This window comes from Palaemon carinicauda, chromosome 26 (genome assembly GCF_036898095.1).
Source record: "Palaemon carinicauda isolate YSFRI2023 chromosome 26, ASM3689809v2, whole genome shotgun sequence".
NCBI classification, from domain to species: Eukaryota; Metazoa; Arthropoda; class Malacostraca; order Decapoda; family Palaemonidae; genus Palaemon; species Palaemon carinicauda.
This window is the reverse complement of record NC_090750.1, coordinates 64,391,885-64,418,679: the sequence shown is the minus strand read 5'-3', so window position 1 is coordinate 64,418,679 and position 26,795 is coordinate 64,391,885. Positions and strand designations below refer to the sequence as shown.

At 38.4% G+C, this 26,795-nt stretch overlaps 1 protein-coding gene across 11 annotated transcripts in view; it reads left to right on the top strand.

The window, feature by feature from the left end:
- chico (insulin receptor substrate 1 chico) overlaps positions 1-15,380 on the top strand; it is a 179,958-nt gene extending 164,578 nt beyond the window's left edge. For all 11 annotated transcript variants that reach the window (XM_068349658.1, XM_068349662.1, XM_068349656.1 and 8 more), the window contains one exon: positions 12,547-15,380. In XM_068349658.1, the coding sequence (XP_068205759.1) occupies positions 12,547-15,253 (2,707 nt within the window). In that variant the 3' untranslated portion in view covers positions 15,254-15,380. The remainder of the gene's footprint in view (positions 1-12,546) is intronic.
- Positions 15,381-26,795: the final 11,415 nt, after the last annotated feature.

Below are 26,795 nucleotides of genomic sequence, written 5' to 3'. Positions count from 1 at the left end.
AACAATATTGGCTTATATTCAGAACAAAATAACAAGGTCATAGTCCCCATCTCTGATAGCAGATTATTATTATTATTACTAATCAAGCTACAACGCTAGTTGGAAAAGCATGATGCTCTAAGTCCAAGGGTGCCAACAGGGAAAAATAGCCCAGTGAGGAAAGGAAACAATAAAATAAATAAAAGAGGTAATAACAATCAAAATAGAATATTTTTTTAAGATCAATAACATCATTAAATTAGATATATCATATACAGTATAAACTATAAAACCTTCATAAAAACAAGAAGAGAAACAAGGTAGAATAGCATTCCCAAGTGTACCTTCATGCAAGAGAACTCTGTACCAAGACAGTGGAAGACCATCTTACAAAGGCTATGGTACTACCCAAGACTAGAGAACAATGGTTTGATTTTGAAGTGTCCGAGAAGAGCTGCTTACCAAAGCTAAAGTCTTTCTTCTACCCTTACCAAGAAGAAAGTAGCCACTGAACAGTTACATTGCAGAAGTTAACCCCTTGAGCAAAGAAGAATTGTTTGGTAATTTCAATGTTGTCAGGTGTTTGAGGACAGAGGAAAATGTGAAAAGAAGAGGCCAGACTTTTCAGTGTATGTGTGGGCTAAGAAAAATTAGCTGTAACCAGAGAAGGGATCCAATGTAGTACTGTCTGACCAGTTAAAAGTATCCAATAAATCTCTAACAGTAGTGTCTCAACGAATGGCTGGTACCCTGGCCATTAACTTAGCCGTTCGTTTTAAAGGAAAATTATTTTTTCATGCAGATTTCTTTGAAATGAATGATCTCTTAACCCTTTTACCCCCAAAGGACGTACTGGTACGTTTCACAAAAGCCATCCCTTTACCCCCATGGACGTACCGGTACGTCCTTGCAAAAACATGCTATAAAATTTTTTTTTCATATTTTTGATAATTTTTTTTAGAAAATTCAGGCATTTTCCAAGAGAATGAGACCAACCTGACCTCTCTATGACAAAAATTAAGGCTGTTAGAGCAATTTAAAAAAAATATACTGCAAAATGTGCTGGGAAAAAAATAACCCTTGGGGGTTAAGGGTTGGAAATTTCCAAATACCCCGGGGGTAAAAGGGTTCTGTAAGTGTAAATTACGAATTTTTGGGAAGTCCTTCTTTCAACAGAAAGGTGGATTCCCTGTTACAGGGTTGGTCGAGTCTGGATCTGTAGGCGTTTCCTTTTTTCCAAGGTTCAAGCTATGTAAAGTTCAGAGTTTCTGCAAACACTGTGAGAACTCTAGTGGCTCTTATTTACCTGCAAAGAGAGTTGTTTATAGATTTGTGGCCTTTGTTATTGGAGTGTTGTAGGAGGTTGCCATATAAGACCAATCTTCCCAGACAACCGATTTCGAAGTTAGTACATCCAAACCTATGCATGCTACATCTAACCACAGTAACTATTCTGTCTGTTCGTAGAGAAAAGGGTTTTCAGTCGTCTACATTTAAAATTTTAGGTTTACTTTGATTGGAAAAAATAATTTTCCTTTTAAACGATCCGCTAAGTTAATGGCCAGGGTACCAGCCATCCGTTGAGATACTACTGCTAGAGTGTTATTGGATACTTTTAACTGATCAGACAGTACTACATTGGATTCCTCTCTCTGGTTACAGCTAATTTTTCTTAGCCCACACATACACTGAAAAGTCTGGGAGGAACGTAGAGAGTAGAGGTCCCCTTTTTGTTTTTGTTTCTTTGTTGATGTCGGCTACCCCCCAAAATTGGGGGAAGTGCCTTGGTATATGTATGTATGTACTTTGATTGGTGCAAATCACTGAATGTTTCAGTGACTAGAATGAGATTGGATGATATTGTCAAGTTTCTGTATTTTCTATTTGTGAAAGGAAACTGTCCATTTCATCTATTAAGGGCTGTAGATCCATGTTGAATAACATACTCAAGCATCTAGGCTTGGAGTAATATAGCAGATGTATTTTGATCCTTTAATATTGACAAATCTTCTTGTGTTACAACAATTTATTGGAATCCAGATGTGCTATTCCATTTTTCAGATGGTTCTCATTTTGAACCTTAAAAAATCTTTCTGTTGAAGATTTCATGGCTAGGACTTCTGTTAGCTTTAGAACACAATGCTGTAAGTAATGAGTTACAAAACCTTTATTATATAACGTAGGTTTTGGATTTCATCTCTTCTACCTACTTTTTGAGCTCAGTTGTTCATAGTCCCTCTTTGGAAATTTGCCATGCGAGAGGTGTTAGTGTTATTTGAATAAGAGTACATATATAAGGGGAAACTTACTTTGTTTTTTGTAGTTAGGATTTTGAAGCTTCCTCTTTTTTCAAAAATTATCTTGCCATCTTTTGTTTAAAGATTATTCATTTAGTCAAAGGATCTCGTAGAGAATTGGATCCAAGTTAGGTGAAACACTTGAAGTTTACGTACTGTGTTGTATAAAATTTATAGTATGACAGTTTGACTGTATTTGGTTCACAGTCTGGAGGCCTTATTTATAAAGCACCTTATTTTGTGACTATTAATTGCCATTATACTAGGCCAATAGGTGACTCAATTACTCAATAAGTTTTAGTAGATTAAGATTCCATACATACATACATATACCAAAGGCACTTCCCCCAATTTTGGGGGGTAGCCGACATCAACAAATGAAACAAAACAAAAAGGGGACCTCTACTCTCTACGTTCCTCCAGCCTAACCAGGGACTCAACCGAGTTCAGCTGGTACTGCTAGGGTGCCACAGCCCAACCTCCCACATTATCCACCACAGATGAAGCTTCATAAGGCTGAATCCCCTACTGCTGCTACCTCCGCGGTCATCTAAGGCATCGGAGGAAGCAGCAGGGCCTACCGGAACTGCGTCACAATCGCTCGCCATTCATTCCTATTTCTAGCACGCTCTCTTGCCTCTCTCACATCTATCCTCCTATCACCCAGAGCTTTCTTCACACCATCCATCCACCCAAACCTTGGCCTTCCTCTTGTACTTCTCCCATCAACTCTTGCATTCATCACCTTCTTTAGCAGACAGCCATTTTCCATTCTCTCAACATGGCCAAACCACCTCAACACATTCATATCCACTCTAGCCGCTAACTCATTTTTTACACCCGTTCTCTCCCTCACCACTTTTAGGATTAAGATTACATTTCTTATTATTTTCCATAGTGACCCAACTCCATCAAAGTGTGGGAATCAGCATTATGAACATCAAAGGAGTTTCATGAAAATAAAAGGAATGTAATATGTATTATTTCCACTTATACCCACCTGATCTTCATGTCTATACCCTACCCCTTCCTCTCGACTGACTTGTGATGTCAAGAAGTTGCGAATTTAGCTTCAACTTTGAGACTGAAAATGCAAATGGGTTGTGGCATACCTAAGCCGAGGTTATTGCAATTAAACAACAGAATATCTCCTTACTGTACTAGAGGCCTCAGTCTATTAAATGGAAAGAAGGGAAATTTTTAGTTTTAGGTTGTACGTTGATATAAAACCAGGGTTTGAGAGATGAGTATTATGAGCATCAAGTGAGTATAAAATTACCCTAATAGATTTTATTACTAAAGCTTGGTTTATTATTGGTGGTATATAAAATGTAATACAAGGAGAAATTTTATAGATTTAACCCTTTTACCCCCAGGCTCTTTGGAAATTTCCAACCCTTAACCCCTGGGGGGTTATTTTTTTCCCAGCACATTTTGCAGTATATTTTTTTTAAATTGCTCTAACAGCCTTAATTTTTGTCATAGAAAGGTCAGGTTGGTCTCATTCTCTTGGAAAATGCCTGAATTTTTTCAAAAAATTATCAAAAATATGGAAAAAAAAATTTTTATAGCATTTTTTTGCAAGGACGTACCGGTACGTCCATGGGGGTAAAGGGATGGGTTTTGTGAAATGTACCAGTACGTCCTTTGGGTGTAAAAGGGTTAAGATAAAATCTAAAATTTGTCATGTAAAGCTAGGTACATCAAAAGGAAATATTGTAAAGTGAAAGTGGATGGATAAAGTATTACTGTACATTGTATTATAGATGATAAAACTTTCATTGCACTGTATCTAGATGCTTGTGAAGTTTTTATGGCTTTTGCAGTAATATTTTATTTAGAAATATTTTGTTTTATCTAGAAAAGCCAAGTAAACTTTGATCTGATTTGTTGAATATTTCTGAATATTTTACAAGTTCTATTACAAATACGGTTAATCATTAGAGACATGAATGAAATTAAAATGTATATCGGGTTAGAGATATGGAAATTATGACCACAATTTTGATACAGCATCACAAAAAACAGTATCTTAACCAGCATACATACCACTCTTCATTTATTAATATTATTACTGATGATATAAAACTTTTCGGAATACAGCAGAAAAGTCTCCAAGTTCAGAAATTATTAGACAGAGAAGGGGAGGGGAGGGGAAAAGGAAATTCTGTTTAAAATAGGATAGTGAGAGCTGCTGAATATTAATAATACAGATATTCACTTATGTAAACTGGCTTTTAACCCTTTTACCCCCAAAGGACGTACTGGTACGTTTCACAAAAGCCATCCCTTTACACCCATGGACGTACCGATACGTCCTCGCAAAAAAATGCTATAAAAATTTTTTATTTCATATTTTTGATAATTTTTTGAGAAAATTCAGGCATTTTCCAAGAGAATGAGACCAACCTGACCTCTCTATGACAAAAATTAAGGCTGTTAGAGCAATTTAAAAAAAATATACTGCAAAATGTGCTGGGAAAAAAATAACCCCCTGGGGGTTAAGGGTTGGAAATTTCCAAATAGCCTGGGGGTAAAAGGGTTAATAATACAGATATTCACTTATATAAACTGGCTTTTAAATATTATGTTGATTGAGTTTAGTAAAATACTATAAATTATCATTTTGATATTTTAAAGGAGATACAGTATAGTACTGTACTGAATTACTGTGTACTGTCTGGGGAAAGTACTTCATTGTTGGCTAGGAAATGATTTTAAGATACTCTAAGGATGAACGATACTGGTTTTTGTTGGTAGGCTACTTGTCATATATTTATTTTGAAATATCTGAAAAGCCCCATATCTACAGTTTATGAAGACTGAAAAGGTATATTAGAGTTTAAATAGTAGGAATCATGATTGTTTTTCGTATCACTATACAGTAATTAGTGTTGAAAATTTAACAAAAATCACATTTTAATCCTACTTCAAAAAGATATTTTCATAGCTTATAAATGATTATTCTTCATCATGAGTTACAGTATATTTACTTGTAGCATTTATAGTGGCATAAACTGTACTTTAAATTTAGCCAATGATAGGTTTAATAGCTTCTGGTAGAGTAGTTATGCTGTGTCATGTATTCGCAAACAAAAGCTACTTCGCAGGGATTCTTGGAATCTGACCATCTCCATTGTAGAGGGAGGACAAAATCCATCAGTACACTAGATAATCGTATTATCTAAATGGAAGACAGCCTGTGAATAGTGGTTTTCACACGCCCTTGTTAAATACACGACACCTACAAGGTGATCGCGCGAGGGTTGTAACCTCTGCATTCCATGCTTTTATCTTTCTCTAGTATATTTGGAAGATTTATATTAGAAAAGTGTAAAGAAGGACCTTTTCACCGGCCGTCACAGGCCTCTTCCCAGAAATAGATTTTTCCTTTGTCAAAATCCCTTTTTTAAGTATTTGTGGTAATGTTCATTGACAGAAAAATTTTGAGTAGAAAGTACCAAAGAATTTATTCCAAGATTGCCATTACAACAATACTATACTGTAGGTCATTATATGTTGAACTCCATCAATTTTAAATTTTATTAGAATATATCTTTACCATGCTAGGCAGTATATCTTAGCAATCCATGTTTGCCAATATTTATATAAGCGGATGAGCAACCTGGTGGAGTAACGAGAACTTTGGATGTGTAGGAAATGCCCCCTTAAATCTCAATGAAGTCACTGGCAGCAGGGTGACGGATACGGTTAAAGGTGATAGACAAAATGTCTTTTCGGCTTCTACTGGTTATGCTTGGCAGATAATGTAACTGGAATTAGTATGGAATAGCAGGGGTCACTTGGATTAATTAGATAGTCACTACGCATCACAAGGAACTGGCTATTCTTTGATGAATTTAGCCAATGAATCCTCTATAGATTTAGTCAGTCTTTGGAAATAACAAATGACAGAATGGCCCCCAGTCCCAGGCGTAGCGGGTTGCTAAGAATCTCCCGGTTTCAAAATACTAAAGAAAAATTGAAAAATGGTAATTGAAATGTTAGAACCATAAATCAGATTAGGAAGTTACAGCAAGTGGTGAAGGAATTTATGAAATATAGTTTGGATATCTTGACCCTAAGTGAAACATATTGTAAGGGGATTGGTAAAGGAATCTTAGACCAAGGCAATATATATATATCTACTCACGAAGAACAGATGGAGTTGGAAGAGAAGGCGTAGGAATGATGGTGACACCAAAAGCAGAAAAAGCATTAATGGAATGGAGAGCTGTAAATAGTAGATTGTTATTTGCAAAGGTTGAATCAAAGCCGTGCAATATGAGTATTATAGTTTGCTATGCACCAACACATGATTACCCTGAAGAAAGGAAAGAAGAATACCATGAAGAACTGCAGAGTATAATAGATGAGATCCCAGAGAGAGATTTGAAAATTGTGATTGGTGACTTCAATGCTAAAATTGGAAGGAATAATCAAGGTATAGAGAATATGATGGGTGTCGAGGGTCTTGGCAAAGTTGCAATTGAAAATGGGGCACATTTCATAAGTTTTTGTTTAACAAACAATCTTGTTATTGGAGGTATATTCTTTTCCAGCACAAGGATATCCACAAATATACATGGACTTCACCATGTGGCAATGACAAAAATCAGATAGATCACATAGCTATTATAAAGATAGGAGGAGGACTCTGAGAAATGTAAGAACCTATAGAGATGTAGATATTGGTAGTGATCACCAGCTCCTTATTACCACACTTAAATTAAAAATGAAAGCACCTAAGAGAAATGTAAATACAATTCAAAGGTTTGATAAAACTAAGCTTTTAGAAGAAGAGCACAGAGAAACATTTTCAATGCAGGAATCGATTTGCAGTCTTAAAGACTTGAAAGAGATGAAGAGCAGACAATTAATGAAGAATGGTGTGATATTAAGAACATATACCAGCCAGTTGGTAGTTAAGTTTTGGACATGCAGTTATAAGGAGAAAACCATGGATATCAAATGATTTTTGGGATACTATAAAAAGGAGACAAAAAAAAAATTGATTGTTGAAAGTTTTCTAGAAAGTAATGAAAGTTACAAGGTAGAGCATGCAAAGTATTCCAGTATTGATAGTGAGGTCAGAAGAAAAGCTAGGAATGACTCGAGAATATTTAGACAGGAAAGCAGATGAGGCTGACAAAACTGTGAATTCAGGGAGTGACTGTGGTGTAAGAATTGCTCATAGAATTGCTAATGAAATCTCTACTGAGGCAAAGAAGAAGAAGCATATACCCATCAAAAAGAGAGATGGATCTTTTATAACAACAGAAGATGAAGAAAGGCAATGTTGGATGGAACACTTTAGTGAGGTCAGGAATAGGAGATATGCAAGGAATAATTTGATTGATATACATGAAGCTAAGGAAGTCCTTGATGTGGGTATGAATAAATTCAGTGTGTTTGAAGTCGAATCTATCATTAAAAACCCTAGAGATGGAAAGCCCCAGGATATGATGGAGTAACAGCTGAGATGATATTGGCTGAAAATGAAGAACTCTAAGAATACTTACAACAGGCAAAACCTGATGAAATGGAGAAGAGTTTTGGTGAAAATGCCAAAAAACAAAAAACATATCTGACTGATTGCAATAGTTACAGAGGCATTACCCTTACTACAGTTGTCATGAAAATATATAGTACAGTATGCTCATTCTAGAAAGACTAGAAAGAAAGATTGAAGAATTTTGAGAAAGTGGAAGTTGTACTGACCAAATTCTCATTTTGAGGTATATGATACTGCAATGTGTAGAATATAGAATCCACTTTTGATGGCATTTGTGGAATAGGAAAATGCGTTTGATAATGTGCACCAGCCAATTTTGTGGAAAGTCTTGCGTTATTATAAAGTTCCTCTTATATCATCGTCATCTCCTACGCCTATTGCTGCAAATGGCCTCAGTCCGATTTTGCCAGTCTTCCCTATCTTGAGCTTTTAAATCAATACTGTACTTCTTCTCCATTCATCATATCCTACTTCATGCTTCATAGTCCTCAGCCATATAGGCCTGGGCCTTCCAGCTCTTCTAGTGCCTTGTAGAGTCCAATTACCGGTAAATGTTTGGTAAACTAATCTCTCTTGGGGAGTGCGAAGAGCATGACCGAACCTTCTCCATCTACCCGTCACCATTAACTCATCAACATGTGGCACTCGAGTAATCTCTCTTATAGTTTTGTTTCTAATCATATCCTGCCATTTCACTCCCAATATTCTATTAGGGCTTTGTTCTTAAATCTACAAAATCTGTTGGTTATAGTTTCATTGTCATACCACGACTCGTGTCCATAAAGTAAAGTAAGCCCAGGGGCTCCAACAGGGAAAATAGCCCAGTGAGAAAAGGAAGCAAGGAAAAATAAAATATTTGAATAACAGTAACAATATGAAAATAAATATTTCCTCTATAAACTATATAAAACTTTAACAAAACAAGAGGAAGAGAAATAAGATAGAATAGTGTGCCCAAGTGTACCCTCAAGCAAGAGAACTCTAACCCAAGACAGTGGAAGGCCATGGTACAGAGGCTATGGCACTACCCAAGACTAGAGAGCAATGGTTTGATTTTGGAGTGTCCTTCCCCTAGAAGAGTTGCTTTCCATAGCTAGAGTCTCTTCTACCCTTACCAAGAGGAAAGTGGCCACTGAGTGATTACAGTGCAGTAGTTAACCGCTTGCTAATATCTTAGCAACCATTCCAAGTTATTAATATGTAAATATCCTTTTCTGTGCATATAACACTGAACAAGAATAATTTATGCCTTGACCAACCCAATCAGTAAAATTTTAGTGTTCAAGTTATTGTTCATTGATTTTGTAATATAGTTAGCAAAGAGTTTGTATTATTATGATTAACCAAATTGATTAAAGTTTTCTTGCATCTAGCTTGAGTGATAAAGATTCCGGCAAGCGATTTTACGACTAGATGCTATTTGAACAAGAGGCAACTTAATGAATAATAATTATCTTTTCACATTTAGGGTGAATTGATTCACTTAAATCTTATTTTCTGGGCTCCGACCCGTGTCAGCCAGTGAAATGCTCCTTTAGCACTATTTCTAAGCTATATAACTGCTAAATTATTAAATGTAGAATTCCCACCAGTGCATGATGTACCACTTCTTTTGACAATAAAGAAAGGGAAGCTTTTAACTTTTTGTGCTTTTTATATAAATCATAAGCATATACTCCTGAAAGTTATAAAAACATGGAAATTATAAGGCTTAAATGTCCTCACTATTTATTTTATACTTAAAGTTTCCATTCTTCATGAGGTGTAGAATTTTCTTCTGCATAATACAACAAAACAATGAACTCAACCATGAAGTACTGTATAACTATTTCCACAGTAGAGCTAAGCGCAATAAGTTCACCAATCAAGTTATTATAAGTACATCAACAGGATTTTGTAACCTTTGGTGACTTTAGAGATGCATTAGAAGCTTTTCAAAGCTATTATCTTAACCCTTTTACCCCCAAAAGGACGTACTGGTACGTTTCACAAAACTTATCCCTTTACCCCCATGGACGTAGTGGTACGTCCTTGCAAAAAAATGCTATTTGAATTTTTTTTTTGCATATTTTTGATAATTTTTTGAGAAACTTAAGGCATTTTCCACGAGAATGAGACCAACCTGACCTCTCTATGATGAAAATTAGGCTGTTAGAGCAATTTAAAAAAAATATACTGCAAAATGTGCTTGAAAAAAATAACCCCTGGGGGTTAAGGGTTGGAAAGTTCCAAATAGCCTGGGGGTAAAAGGGTTAAAAGTTCCATTGTACAATACAAGAATTTAGTTGTAGTATACAAATTATATTATGGTGACATGAATGTTGAAATACTTTGTAGGATCTTAACCCTTCTGGGTACAAAAGTAAATGCCAAAAAACCTGCCAATACTGTAGGTACTATGTCTAGATTGATAACTGTTGAGAAATCATCCTTAACCCTTTTACCTCCAAAGGACGTACTGGTACGTTTCACAAAACTCATCCCTTTACCCCCACGGACGTACCGGTACGTCCTTGCAAAAAAATGCTATTAAATTTTTTTTTTCATATTTTTTATATTTTTTTGAGAAAATTCAGGCATTTTACAAGAGAATGAGACCAACCTGACCTCCCTATGACAAAAATTAAGTCTGTTAGAGCAATTTGAAAAAAATATACTGCAAAATGTGCTTGAAAAAAAAAATAACCCTTGGGGGTTAAGGGTTGGATATTTCCAAATACCCTGGGGGAAAAAGGGTTAATAGTCGACAGATTTTCGTAAAGTAATGAATGTGATAACAATAAAGTAAAATATGTTAAACATGTCATTGGAGCATGGTATTCTTCAAGACAAAACAAAAATCATATTAAATCTATCCTTCTTGAAATCGGTTATACTCAATTGACCCGTGGGGATTTAATGAATAGTCTACATGAACCAAAACAAGTATGCAAAAAGTGCAGGTCAAAATATACAGTTGAACACATTTTATGAGATAGTCCAAATTCCAATAAATAAAGAGTGAATATCAGGCTTTGGGAAGAATAATAAGGGAATTCTTTTTAGTTTTTGACATACCCAAGCATTTTTTAACCCTTTTATCCCCGGGGTATTTGGAAATTTCCAACCCTTAACCCCCAGGGGGTTATTTTTTTCCCAGCACATTTTGCTGTATATTTTTTTTAAATTGCTCTAACAGCCTTAATTTTTGTCATAGAGAGGTCAGGTTGGTCTCATTCTCTCAGAAAATGCCTGAATTTTCTCAAAAAATTATCAAAAAATATGAAATTTAAATTTTTATAGCATTTTTTTGCAAGGACGTACCGGTACATCCATGGGGGTAAAGGGATGGCTTTTGTGAAACGTACCAGTACGTCCTTTGGGGGTAAAAGGGTTAATAATGTGTTGTTTTAAATAAATTTCGATAGTAGAATGGGGAGGATGGGCTTAATCAACAAATGGCATCAACCACCTATTTGATCACAGAAATTTTACAGATTTACCAAGGTTTTGTATGATATAAAGATTGTGACAACAATAACATGTTTTTGTGTGAAAGTTTGTTCATTGCACAGGAAAGACTCAACTTCCTGGCAGTGATTATCTATTTTGGATTTTGTAAGAGTAAATTGGTTTAATACCACAGAAGATGCTGTAAGTAATAAAAGCATGCCATTTACATTATTAAGCGAAAGTAACGTTTTTATGATTGAAGTAGTCTTTTATCAACAGTAATATTCTTGTTTTGAAATATGGATATGAATTTATCAAGAATGTTTGCATATTGTTTTGGGGGTTAGCAGCACATTGCTTATGCACTTTATTTAAAAGTAATTTTCTTCTATGGAAATTATGGTATTAGGGAAAATTATTTTAGAATCCTTTATGCAATTTCTCAGTGTTAGAATTGCAATGCCATGCAAGAAGTGGCTAAAATATTGTAGAACCACCGACAAAATGCAGAAGCCATAATTGATTTACATTTAGCCAACATTCCTCTCAAAGGAGTTATCTTGTACAGGGATGTACTGATTTTATTGTTTTTGCTGCTCATGGAATACTTCGGGGAAGTCCTGTTCTTTAAGGTCGTCAAACAAGTACAGTTTACTTTTGGATATCCTTCCTAATGTCAAAGCAACAATCCTTCATCTCAAAGTGGGGGAAAATTTTTCTTGGATCAAAACCCAGTAAAAGGGGAGTGGGAAGAGTGAGCCGTTTTGACACCTTAGAGGAGATCTTATGTAAATTGATGTCTGTCATGGTTGAAGAACTGGACTTCTTGGAGCATTTTGAGCCTGACATAATCAATAGGAGCTGTGTATTACTGAACATAGCATCACTTTAAAGGAGGGTGGACACATTTATGCAGGATAGAGCTGTTGCTTTTCAAAAACATATTGAAAAAAAATTCTCTGCCCCTGAATTATTTTGGGGGTGTAGAATTTAGGTTTTGGCTTTTATCACATAGTATTTCTTAATTCTGGACTTAGTTATACAGTGTTTTCAAGGTTTTTGTTATTTCAAACTTACGATAAAGTTTAGTCAATGTTTGATGATTGTTTTAGATATTAAAAATTACACAATAAATCTGTCGCCCAAAAGTGAATGTTCATTACAGAAAAGATAATGGTTTGGGTCTGATGAACAATTTAATAGTTTTTGAAGAATAATATTGTTTAATAGATATGCATATTTTTATCTTTAAATCTATTTTATGGAGGATTTTTACAGAATATGAAGATAACATTTTACTGATGTGTAATTTTTTCTTGACAGCGCTCCTATCTTGGGGTCTTCGCCAATTTCCAACTCATGGTCTGGGACACCTGGCACCTTTTTCCAGGGCTTCCTTAAGACTCGTAATCAGGAACGAAGTGATCTGATGGAATTTGACTTTACCAAAAATAAGAGCTGTGACAGCATTACATCTGACAAGGAGAAAAAGAGCAGCAGCATAGAAAGCATCAGAAGAACTATTACAGGTCAGAGACACCGTTCCAACTCTAAGTCATCAGGTAATGGTAAATCTTCGGTGTTTGATTCAATAAAACGAGATAAGAAAAAATCTGAAAGTGAGTCATCTGGAAAGGGTATTGAAATTCCCAATCGTAAGAATTATTTTGAGCTAGATACCAACCCAAGTCCTCGCCGTAGTGCTGAATCGAACAACGGATACCTTCCCATGAAACCTGCTATCTCTCTCTCTCAATCTTCCACAACTGAGTACCTGGACCCGACCAATAAGGACCCCATAAATAGGCAGTCCTTCACAGATTCTTACATGGATATGTCAAAAAGCAGCGATCGAATTGTTTCTTCCTTGGGTACCTCCTCGCCACATGAGGGTTATGTGGACATGAGTCAGGGAAAGGGGATAGGCCCTCTTACCTCAGTATCCCCATCTTCCACTCTCTCAAACAGCTCATCTTTCATTGGTGCTAGAATCAGAAAAATTTCGTCCACTCGTAGTCCTATGTCTTCCCAAGACACTTGTTCTCAGTTGGACGAGTACATGCCTGTAGATTTACGTAGTAGTGTTGATTCAGCTTCCCAGTTTCATGATGGAGAGAAAAAGAAAAAAGAAAAGAAGAGTACGAAAAGAAAGTCATTTAAAGAAAGCAAGCGAAAAAAATCTGATCCAATAGCAGTAATTGTAAAAGGAGATGGTGAAGTAACCCAAGAAAGTAGTAGGAAAAGTGCAAGTTCTTTATCACACTGGTCCACTTTCCTAGGCCGTAAAAACTCCTCAGGTACTCCCCCTAAAACTCCCCTCTCTCCAACTGGCAGTCCACTGCCCAAGTCCAGTCGGGGAACTCCTAGTCCGTTTTCAAGTCTAACACGCTCCAAGAACAGAGATGGTAAAGAAAATGTTAAAGATTGTGTATCTAAAGATAATTCTGGGGTGCCTAGTCTTGGTTCAGGCTTTGGCACAAACTGTATTGAAGAATCCAGTAGGGAATCGGAAGAAAGTGCCATATCAGCAGATAGTGTAGAATCCCCTATCTCTACCCAAACAGTTCCTAATAGTGGTGAGCAAAGTGGAAAATCAAGTGGCAAGCGATTGTCTGGAACATTTGAATCATCTCAGGTAATAGATGTGAAATCGGAAGATAAGCAAGCAAATGTTGGAGTAGAATCTGTTAGTCATACCGTTACACCTATTAGTCAACAACAACAACAACAGCCACAACAGTCAGACAGTAATAGTGGGGACATGGGAGCCTACGTAAATTTAGTATTGGGCTCGGGTGCTTCAGAAAAGAATTTAAATCTCAATATTGAGAAAAAGCAGAGAAAAATATCCAGTGGATCCATGTCAGCAGAATATATGAACATATCTCCAGTATCTACCAGTAGACTTTCAGAATCTGAAACATTGCAACCACCCTCATCTTCATCACATGATTATGTAAATATGTGCCCTGGTGGACGTCGCTCAGAGTCTAATACTCAATCTTCTCATCTGTCTCCACAGTCTGTTACTACTCCAAGCGTGACATCTTCCAATAGTAAAAACATCAATGCTCTGAAAATTGACATAAAGAAAAGTCCCAGTCTCGGTTATACTGGTCAAAGGGAGCTGAATCGAAGAGAAAGCAAGAGATTAAGTGCTAGTGGTAGTGATGATGGTGATGCAGAAAGTGGCTATCAGCTAATGACTATTGGAACACCGTCTCCCAAACCTACTTCTCCAAGAGTTGTTACTCGTCGTCCAGACATTCCTCCAGCGTTGCTTGGTAGCCGTCCTGACCCTAGTCTAACTGCAAATTTAGATCGGCTAAATTTGGGAGGCTCTGGAGGCGCTAGTGGGATCCCAGGAGGTATTAGTGTAAGTGAACGTTGTAGAAGTCATAGTGGCCCAGGTGCTCCTGAGGGAAGTGCTGTTGGTGGTGAAATACGTGTTAAGAAACAGTTGTCAGAGCCCAGGGTTGGTTCCGGGGGCCAGGGGAGTAGTGGTCGAGCAGCATCTGCCTGCTCTTCGCCAGTATCTTATTCGCCGCCAACTTCGCCTACTTTGGGCGGGTCAGTTTCTTCTGTATCATCATTAAGTGAAGGGGGGCTCTCATCTGCATCTTCAACTTGTACAGTAGTGAATGTGGGTTTAGGGCGACGGGAAAGTGGCTTAACTTTAGGATTGCGTTTTCAAGATACCCAGTCTGATACTGCATCTTCAACAAGTGCTTCATCATCATTATCCTCCAGTCAGCAATCTTCAGTCACTGTTAGTAGTGGTAGTGGTGATAGTGGTCTGAATTATGTTTCTTTAGACCTAGGTCCAGCTCGATGTGAAGGACTCATGCCATCTCCCCGAGCTAGTCGTAGGACTGCCAGTGGCAACTCAACTCATGCTTCTGGGACTCCTGCTGCTACCCAGGAGTGTACAGTTGGGGAGGAGGAATGTTCCTTCAGCTATGCTCAAATAGACTTTACTAAGAGTGAGGGTTTGCGTACTACCTCCTTATCCCGTGACCACCGACACTAACATTCTCATACCCCACTCACACATTGCCTCCTCTACCTTTGCTCCCATACCCACGCAAATCAAAATTGTATAAACTGATTTATAAAGTTAAGTATTAAGTTAATAAAAGTAAAAACATGTGAGTATATTAGATTGTTTTATTTACACATTTTAGCATTGGAAAGTTACATCTAGTAATTGTATGAAAATATTAAGAAAAATTAGGAGATGAACTATATATTCCATCATGATTACGATTCAGGTATCTTTGAAGTAACTTCAGACTAGTTTGGGATAAGACTTTTTCACAATTTTTCAATGGTAGCCTTTTCATCATGTCATGTTTATGAGCTGAAAGTATATATGAAATTGTAAATTTTTTTGCCCAGTAAAGTTTGAATTAATTTTAAACTTTTATACAGTAGTCAAATTTTATGATTGTATATGTATTACATTTGCTAATCAAGGTTTTATTCAGATTTTGTAAAGGAAAGAGAGTTTTGTAAGTATAGAATGTAACTTTAATGTGTAAAATAAATTTCTGGAACTGTTCCAAATCAGGACACAATTTAGTAATTAAATTTTCTTACCAAAAAGCTAAATGTCACCAAAGAAAAGCCAACATAGGATCAAGTTTTGTAAAATAATCAGAAAATGAAATGAGTAAATTCACTTTTTCATTTTGTAGGTTTTTTTTTTTTTTTTTTTTTTTTTTTTTTTTTTTTTTTTTTTTTTTTTTTTTTTTTTTTTTTTTTTTTTTGCAGAACTGCCAATTATGATGTAAAATTTATTTCAGTCCATATGACTTGTATTTTAACTTGGTTGTTTGGTTAGATTTATTTCAGGCCAGTCTAATGAAAGTTGTATTTGAAGTTGGTCTGTTGGTTAAAGTAATGGATTATAGTCTGATGCTGATCATTCAGTCTCTTTTTACCCCTCATGAAAAAAAACCCAGGAAATTGGGGTCCAAGTTTGTTTGAAGAAAAAAGGAGAAATTTCAAAAGCAGTTCCTTTACTGAATTAGGAATACTACAGGACTAGTGTTTTAAGAAGATTAGTTTAAACACCACTGTATGCTTCAGAATATGAGACCAAGACTGGTATAAGAGAACATTTTTGAAAGGTGAGTGTTGTTAATATACATCATATAAAAATGCGTACATTGCAATTTGTTCACATACCTAGACTGAATGAGGGTGAAATGTAATGGGTTAGGTGGAAATTATTTTCTAATGACATATGAAAAACAAAAAAGTAATCAAAGCTAATGTTTTTCTATTCAAGAATCGAGCACCATTTTAATTTTTCATCCATTTTCTGATGTTGTAAATTTGAATTTGTGAGTCCTCATTATAAACTTACTTACAACCATTTGAAAGTATGTCGGACACCTCAAACCCCAATTATTTTCTAAAAGGGGATAGTAACAAAATTGTTCATAATAAGATTTATTATTTCAATACCTACCTGTAGTTCACCTTGCTTCCCTTGGCGAAGCTGTCTTTTTTATTCCTGTGTTAAAAGATAAATAATTCCCACACTCCCGCACTTATTGTTTCCCTCCTAACATGGTATGGTTGGATAAGCCATCTTTGCTGCTCAACGGTAAACAATATAAGTTTGTGTGCACTTCATATTACTCTTTGAACTATTCAAAAAGACTTATGTAAGGGAATGATTCTCCTTTTATAGTATTATACTGTTTTAGGGTTGTTAGATAACTTGTGTGTGCAATAGGTATTCTGCTGGTTTTATCCCTTTACCCTGCAAGTACTGTAGTTTGTTTGGGCTTTATATCATTAACTTAGAATTAAAGTAAATGCAGCATGTGTGATGGAGATCATTTACTTTCAGTTGATAGGACCTCTCCTCTGCTTTTTACTCAGCCACTTTGCTTTCATGTAAGTATAAATCAAAGTCAATGTGAGTCACTATCAGTCCACTGCACAATTGCTCTCACTTTCATCATTGCTGCACCATCAGTAGCTATGGTAAATTTTTTAAAACATCACAATTTGTTCACATACCTAGACTGAATGAGGGTGAAATGTAATGGGTTAGGTGGAAATTATTTTCTAATGACATATGAAAAACAAAAAAGTAATCAAAGCTAATGTTTTTCTATTCAAGAATCGAGCTCCATTTTAATTAAATGATTTTATTTCCTAGTGATATGTTTGAAATTAGTGTGTATTTAGAGGAAATAGGTGAAAATAGTAGCATTACTTTGGTCAAAGTCCCTTCCATGCTTTTTTGCCTGGTTCACCTGCAATCGCACTATGCTCCTCCAGGCTTTTTATACCCGTTTCGGATATAGGGATTTGAAATTTTGTTCCCTCAATTGTAAATACAAATCACACTTACCACTTTCTTTTTTTAAAAAATTCCCATAAAAACAACCAGGTTTCATATAATTTTCAAATGTTTAGAGGGAATTTTTACTGAAGAAATCCTTTTTATTTCTTTTATGTAGAAAATAGAGAAAATTTTGAAATAATATTGCAGTTACAAACTTACTAAAAGGATCTTACATTTACCAGTTAAAAGTTACAAACTCATTAGAAGGACGTTGATATTACAAGTTAGTAGTTATTAACTTACTAAATGACCTTACATTTGCAGGTTAACAGTTCCAAATAAATATAGTGGAAGTTGAAATTACAAATTAGTATTTTCTAACTTAATAAAAGACTTTGAATTTAAAAGGAAGTTGAACATATACAAATAATGGAAAGGAGATTATAATTACAAGTTAGAAGTTGTAAATTCATAAAAAATATAGAAATTATGAAATACTAAAATATGGAAGGATATCATTAGATATAACTGACCAGTGAAGCAAGTATGGTCAGGTACTTGGCATTACTGCTGGAACTGGCCAGCTATATCTCGTCTCATATTTTTGTATAGCTATAATTTTATATTTTTATGTGTTTGCAACTATTAACTATTAAATATAATGTGCTGTTTATGTGTTTAACTGTTAACCCTTTTACCCCCAAAGGACATACTGGTACGTTTCACAAAACTCATCCCTTTACCCCCATGGACGTACCGGTACGTCCTTGCAAAAAAATGCTATTTAAATTTTTTTATGCATATTTTTTTTAATTTTTTGAGAAACTTCAGGCATTTTCAAAGAGAATGAGACCAACCTGACCTCTCTATGATGAAAATTAAGGCTGTTAGAGCAATTGAAAAAAAATATACTGCAAAATGTGCTGGGAAAAAAAATAACCCTTGGGGGTTAAGGGTTGGAAATTTCCAAATAGCCTGGGGGTTAAAGGGTTAATTTGTAAATTTAAAGTTTTTTAATTAGCTAGTAATTACTAAATTGTAATTGTTCCAGCACTATATACAAACCTTATGCTCTTAAATAGGACTACAGTACTATTTCGGCGCTAGTTGAAAACTATCCATTAAGATTTTGCAAGTTCTAATTACCCTCCGCTAGTTAGTGGGAGGGGGATAGCAGGTGTAACCAACCACCGCGTTCACAATAGCATTAGTAAACACTGTCAGTTTTTATTTTGGCTCAGTGTAGTGCAGACGTGGCTGACTCCTCCGCTAAACCCTAAATAAAAGATTTCCTGTTTATTCAATAACTGGCCTAAAAAGCAAAAAAACTTTATTATTCAATTTAGGTTTGACTGCCCATGAGATCCAAGAATGCAAGTTTGTCCTGGTAATGAAGGATGCCGTTGTGGTACCTTCGTGTCCGCTGAGGAGACGGATCCTTACGGTCTCTGCCCTGCATATAGGGGTCACACTTGCATACAGGAGTCTCCTTGTTCAGTGTGTAGGGAGTGGTCACCCTTTCAGTGGACAAGATTTAGTAAGCGACGGAAGAAGAAGGCAAAGAGGGATCCTTCCCCTTCTAGGTTAGCCTCGAAAAAGAAGAAACCTCGCCATCATTCCCCATCAACTCAATCTCGCCTCAGTGACTCTGCTCGTTCTCCTTGGCCTGGACGTAGAACAAATACCAGTGACGACGACATGACTCCAGGACAACCTTGCGAGATGGTAGGTCGAGCTCTTCTGCAGGAAGAAGGTGCGTGCTCTATTGCTAGGTGCATTGCCCCTTCTAACAAGTATTTACATCTAGACACACACACGCTAGAAACTTTGTCTACAGTATAGCAAATGGGAGCTCTACCTTGTCACTATGCGCTGCGTGCGAGTAGACCAACACGCACCTGTAGACTACATCTTATTTGTACGAACTGATAAAGAGCTCACGCTCAAGCCCGCTCTATCAGCAGTCGCCTTGCCATTTAGTAGATCTATTTTGCGAGAGGAACAGTGCGTTCCCTCACAAAAGAGAGCAGGTTTTTCCCCTCGGATCGAACTTCCGGTAAGACAAGTTGATGGCGTTCACTTCCACTGGGAAGAGGAGTATAGACAAGAGCACGATCTACCATCTTCTCAACCCCTTCCTCTCCATGGCACTCCCCCTAGACCAAGGACACAGGCATGAGGAGCTCAGTTGAAAATGATTCTGTTTTTGAAGGACACCCCTTGGATTCTGGATCTTGTAATGGCGAGGAAATGGCAGCATTATGTTCGACCACCAGTTCCCCGAAAGTTCCTTCGACCGGCGCACTTGTCATCCCGCTGGAATTGTCGCTAGGGAGAGAAGGCCCATCTAACCCTAGGCACAGTACCAATGTTAGGCAACCTTCTTTTCTACATCCTCAGGTTTCTTCTAGGTACCAGGAGTACCTAAAAAGCAAGGCTCCTACTGACCAAGACCTGGTCTGGGAGAGGGTAGAATTGATCCTGTTTGTTCCAAAGAAGAAGAGAAGAAATCAGAAGACAAACACTCCACCTTGCAATCTGTTTCATGGTTAGATTTATGATTAGGGATGGTAGGTTACCTCGTTAAAAATGAGGATCTCTCCATCCCTCAGAGGAAGGAAGAGCTGTTCCCTCTCCTCCTCTTGGGAGCCAGGACTCTCAAGTTCTTGACTGGGAATGTTGTTAACCTGTGTGTAAACTGAGTTTTGAGACGCCACGATGCAGTGGTCTCAAAATTCTGGAGGCAGTTACTGAAAAGAGAAGCGATAAGGCTGCGCAACGTCCCCTTAGATGACCCTTCACTGTTCAACGTGGAGGACATCGAGGCTGTCACTGATAGATGGAGGATGGTGAGTCAAGACTCCCATCTCCATAGGGCAAGTACTTTACACTCCCACTCAACGGTACCTCCACTTCAGAGATCTTCTCTGCCTAACACTCAGGAACCGAGGAAGAAGACCTCCCAGGTAAAACAATCTGCACAGATGCAAGTCCCCAAGTAGCCCTTTCGTCCCAGGGGCTCAAGGAGGGCCAAAGGAGGTAGGAAGAATAGGCAAGCACATTCTCGCTATGGAGGGTAGTCCCCCGGCCAGTCCACCGGTATTGGGATGCATGAAGTGCAGATGGCCGAGGTGGATTTTTTCACGGAACTGAGGCTTAGTTGGTTTCCGTATTTAGTGAGGGGTACATTGTCCCTTTCATGATCTGTTAAAAGGAGAGGAGGCAAGGAAAAGGTGGGCGGAGTATTTTGAAAGTTTACTGAATGTTGAGGATAATAGGGAGGCAGATATAATTGCTGTTGCAGGTGTTGAGGTGCCGGTAATGGGAGATGAGAATGAGAGAGAGATTACAAGAGAGGAAGTGAGGAGAGCACTAGATGAAACGAGAGTAGGAAAAGCATCTGGTATGGATGGTGTGAGAGCTGAGATGTTGAAGGAAGTGGGTGTGACTGTACTTTGAATGGTTGGTGAGATTGTTTGATATGTGTTTTGTGTTGTCAATGGTACCAGTAGATTGGGTTTGTGCGTGTATTGTACCACTATACAAGGGTAAGGGAGATGTGCATGAGTGTTGTAATTAGTTTGTTGAGTGTAGTTGGAAAAGTGTATGGTAGAGTACTGATTATTAGGATTAAGGATAAAACAGAGAATGCAATCTTAGAAGTACAGAGTGGTTTTAGAAGAGGTAGGGGTTGTATGAATCAGATTTTTACAGTTAGGCAGATATGCGAGAAATATTTAGCAAAAGGTAAGGAGGTGTATGTTGCATTTATGGATCTGGAGAAAGCGTATGATAGAGTTGATATGGAAGCAATGTGGAATGTGATGAGGTTACATGGAGTTGGTGGAAGGTTGTTGCAAGCAGTGAAAAGTTTCTACAAAGGTAGTAAAGCATGTGTTAGGATGGGAAATGAAGTGAGCGATTGGTTTCTGGTGAGAGTGGGGCTGAGACAGGGATGTGTGATGTTACCGTGGTTGTTTAACTTGTATGTTGATGGAGTGGTGAGAGAGGTGAATGCTCGAGTGCTTTGACAAGGATTGAAACTGGTAGATGAGAATGACCATGAATGGGAGGTAAATCAGTTGTTGTTTGCGGATGATATTGTACTGGTTGCAGACGCGGAACAGAAGCTTGGCCGATTAGTGACAGAATTTGGAAGGGTGTGTGAGAGAAGGAAGTTGAGAGTTAATGTGGGTAAGAGTAAGGTTATTAGATGTACGAGAAGGGAAGGTGGTGCGAGGTTGAATGTCTTGTTGAATGGAGAGTTACTTGAGGAGGTGGATCAGTTTAAGTACTAGGGGTCTGTTGTTGCAGCAAATGGTGGAGTGGAAGCAGATGTACATCAGAGAGTGAATGAAGGATGCTAAGTGTTTGGGCAGTTAAGGGAGTAGTAAGAAATAGAGGGTTGGGCATGAATGTAAAAAGAGTTCTATATGAGAAAGTGATTGTACCAACTGTGATGTATCGATCGGAGTTGTGGGGAATGAAAGTGACGGAGAGACAGAAATTGAATGTGTTTGAGATGAAGTGTCTGAGGAGTGTGGCTGGTGTATCTCGAGTAGATAGGGTTAGGAACGAAGTAGTGAGGGCGAGAACGGGTGTAAGAAATGACTTAGCAGCTAGAGTGGATATGAATGTGTTGAGGTGGTTTGGCCATGTTGAGAATGGAAAATGGCTGTCTGCTAAAGAAGGTGATGAATGCAAGAGTCGATGGGAGAAGTACAAGAGGAAGGCCAAGGTTTAGGTGGATGGATGGAGTGAAGGAAGCTTTGGGTGATAGGAGGATAGATGTGAGAGAGGCAAGAGAGCTGCTAGAAATAGGAATGAATGGCCAGCGATTGTGACGCAGTTCCGGTAGGCCCTGCTGCTTCCTCCGGTGCCTTGGATGACCGCGGAGGTAGCAGCAGTAGGGGATTCAGCGTTATGAAGCTTCATCTGTGGTGGATAACGGGGGAGGGTGGGCTGTGGCACCCTAGCAGTATCAGCCCAATTCGGTTGAGTCCCTTGTCAGGCTGGGAGGAACAGAGAGAGGAGACATCCCCTTTTTTGTTTCATTTGTTTGATGTCGGCTACCCCCCAAAAGGGGGGGAAGTGCCTTGGTATATGTATGTATGTATGATCTCTCTCCCTGCTCAGACCCTTTATAAGTCGATATCAGATTTTTACGCGAGGGGATTCGCCAAGGAACAGGCCCTACGGGCTGAAGTTTAGATCATGCTAGAGAAGGATGCTCTCTAGGAGGTCCCAGAAGGGTCCTCAGGCTTCTACAGTCACTTATTTCTAGTTTGATCGTTGTCTAGGGGCTGGAGACTAGTCATCAACCTATTGACCTTGAATGGATTTGTTTGTCCGACCCATTCAAGATGGAGACAGCCCAGACGGTCAGACAAGCCTTCAGACCTCAGTACTCCTTGATATCGCATTCTTCCAAATTCTCATTCATCCATCCTCAAGGAAGTAACTAAGATTTACGTTAGGAGGAAAGATATACCAATTCAAGGTGCTGTGTTTTGGCCTGTTCACAGCACCTCAAGTGTTCACTCTGGTATTCACCCTTGTGTACACCTGGGCATGCAAGAATGGCATTCATCTACTTTGATACCTAGATGATTGGCTGATTCTGGCAGACTTGAGGGAGTCTCGTCTCCTCCATCGAGACAGACCTCTCACATTTTGCCAAGATCTGTGGATCATGGTAAATTACGAGAACTCCCACCTGCAACCAACTAAGGACTTGGTATATAGGAATGAGAATCGGGATCAAACTAGGCAAGATCTTTCCATCCGAAGGATGAATAAAGAGACAGAAATAGCCCAGATCTTCCTCCCTCGAGACATATTACCATCACATCAGTGGCAAAGACTATTCGAGGTGCTTGACTTCTGTAGAAAAACTAGTTCCCAACGGTCGTCTGTATGAGATCTCTTCAGTGGCAGCTGGTGTCCTTTTGGTCTCAGCACTTGGACCCACCGAGTACTGCACTCTGTTACCGGTAGGTCAAGAGCAAAAGAGAAACCTGGGATAATGGGTTTTAGACACCAACTTAATCAGGGAGTAGACCATCTCTCTCCTCCCCTGGATTTGTTGCTCTTTACAATTGCTTTAAAATAAGGGTGGGGGACTCACCTTTTGCACCTCCGGTACCCGGATGCCACATAAACCTCCTGGTAATGAGAGCAGCTTTTCTATCCCCCAAGCACCTCCATCGGCTCCTTTCAGGGGACTCCGTGGAGTTGATGAGCGACAACACGAGGGTAGTGCCACATATAAACAAACAAGAAGGTACCTTTTCACACCCCCTACGCCAGCAAGCGGTAGAAATCCTCTGGTGAACTGAAAACAGATTGGTAGCCCTTCCAGTTTGGTTCTTACTGGGGAAGAATGTGCTGGCGGAAAATCTGAGCAGGAGGACTCAGATAGTAGCTCCTTGGAACAATAGATAGCCAACAAAGTTTTGACTTTGTGCGGTTCGCTGACAATCGTCATGTTTGCAAAATCCCTCAAGTGGAAGTTTCTGTTGTACCTGTACTGCTCTATGCATTCCACCCCATCTCCGCCTAGTAAGGAAGCTCTTAAAAAAAGTCAGGGCATCTCGAGATCCGTCGATGACCCTAATAACTCTGCTGTGGCATCATGCAGAAAGGTTTCCCGACCCTCTATATCTGGTCACAGAGGCACCAAGGGAACTCCCCACACTTCCCGATCTACTCTGACAACCACACCTAAGAGATTTTCCATCATTCATCTGCCCATCTGCAGATTATCCAGCAATTGCTGGAAAAGAGAGGCTTTTCAAGAACAGAGGCGAAGAGAATGGCATGTTAGCTCTGGTAGTTGTCCGCCTCTGTATACAGTATCAGGCAAAGTGGTCAGTCTTTTGCGATTGGTTTCGTGAACTTGGTATCGCTCCTCACAGTGCCACTATTCCAACAATAGCGGAGTTTTTATCCTCGGGGAGAAAAAAGAGTGTTCATTGAGTGAAAGGCTATCGTTCGGTTTTGAGCCTCATCCTCAAGCTAAATAAAGTTAATATTTCCTCCTTGTCGGAGTTGTCTACTCATACGAAATTTTGAGAGCACGGGCCCTCAGTACTACCTCCTTGGAACGTAGTGAAGGTTCTATGGTCACTGAAAGAAGCCCTTTATAAACATCTTCGTCAAGCCTGAGATCGAGACTTAACCCTGAAGACGGTCTTCCTTCTAGCCCTGGCCTCTGCAAAGAGAGTCAGTGAGCTTCATGGTCTGTCCCTTGACATTGCCCATTCAAGGTAATGGGGGCAAGTGACACTCTGTTTTATCCCTGAGTTAGTAGCCAAGATTCAGGCCCATCCGAATTGAGTCTCTGGTCAGTAACTGATGATTCTGATCAGCTGTTACTCTGCCCTGTGATTGCACTAGTGAGATACTAGAAGAGAACAGAAAGACCTGCCCACAGACCAACAGGCTCTTTGTAGGCAGGGAGAAAAATAAAAGGAAGATCACAAACTTTTATTTCTTCCTGGATCTGGCAAGTACTGTAATTGAGAGAGCCATTCAACAAGATCACTCTCATACTAGTTGTCATCCCTGTGCCCATGTGGATAGGGTTATCAGTATATCCCTAGTGTTTGAAATGAATTTCTCTGTTACACAGGTGTTACAAGCAGGCGTGTGGTAATAACAGACCACATTCACAGCCCACTACCTGCAAGATATAACCCACAGGAACCTAGACACATTCACCTTAGGTTCTGTGGTGGCTGCTCAAAACATGGTTAACTGACACCTTGTCTCCCTTGTTAAGACAAGTAGCAGTCAGTTGAGGGCAGATGGTACCTGCAAGTACTGTAAGACTAGAATGTGTGAGTGACTGGCCACTTCCTACTTTATCTCCCCTCTCTTGGGACTCAGTATCTGAGGAACTCTGCAAACTGACCTCCTCTGACTACAAGTGGGTATAATGCTCTTTGTGTAACCTGATATGTATGTATGCTATGTCCTCATCTTCCATGCGAGGTGTAGTCGTGTAATGCCTAGGTTTAGTGAGGGATTTAGCTCCAACTTTACGCTTACCTGGTCAAGTCACATGGCTAAATTCTAGGCCATCACTCTTTAGGATCATGAGGTATCATGGTTCTGTCCAAACAGCTAGTGCATAGCATGGAGGGACACCCCAGGACAGTCTCCAGTCAGTTGGATTGAGGGACTTCCATCCACCCTGAGGTTAGTCTCCTATGTAAAGAGGGTAAGGTTTGTATCTATACTCATTCCAATCAAAGCTGACCGTTGAGTGACGGCCTTTCCCAAAATACTTAGTGGAGGAATCTTCTTCTTTCGATCACTTAGCTTTACAACTCTTAAAACAAACACACCTGAAGTTAAGCTGGATTAAACACTGGGAGGAGGATTAGTTTTGCTTTTAAGACCTTGCCGATTGCGGTTAAAGGGTGGTTTCTTATAAGTAGCCTACAACGGTTTACTTATATTCATTCCCTATTCTGTTTGTTCCTTCCAATAATTGTATTATTTACATATATTTTTTATCATTTCATGTATTAATGGATAAAGTAAATACTGTACTGTTGTATAGATATTGGCATTATACATAACATTTTTATTACGCTTCTTACTTTTTGAAGGAAAACAAAAACAGTTGTTTATTTATCTATTTTTTAAATACATAAATAAATTCTGGGTAAAAAACATTGGCCTTATGGTGAATTGTCGTCTTCGTCATCAGAAAAGTCGAGATCAATGACAAATGAGTTAAGCAATTTATTTATGGCAATATCTTTCTTTGCATCTTCATGTTGCAAAGTCTTAGTATGTCATACAGCTTTGTTGCAATTTTCTTTTGTTATTCTATCCAGTGATTCCTACAGTAGTGCCTTTAAGTCTCTCATAATGAAATTATTTTTTCACTTGACCCCATATATATTCAATAGGGTTATATTGACAGTAATACGACGGTAGATGAAACACTTTATGGCTGTACTCTGCTGCAATCTTGCTTAGTCTGCGAATAGTTTTTTCTGACACTTGATGCTGCACATGCTCTTTGGGTAGCCTTTGAAACATCAGTTACTGGACCTCCTTGTTGTTTTTCCAAAATGAAATATTTTAGAACATCTACTATTTCCTTGGCCTTGGGTGGCAAGTGAAGATGTTTTCTTGACTGACTTGGGCTTTCCATTATTAACACGGGGATTGAGAGTAAGTGGCCTGGAATGATATTGACTATGACCTTTTAAATTCCCCACAGTACTTAACAATCAGCTCTGGTAGC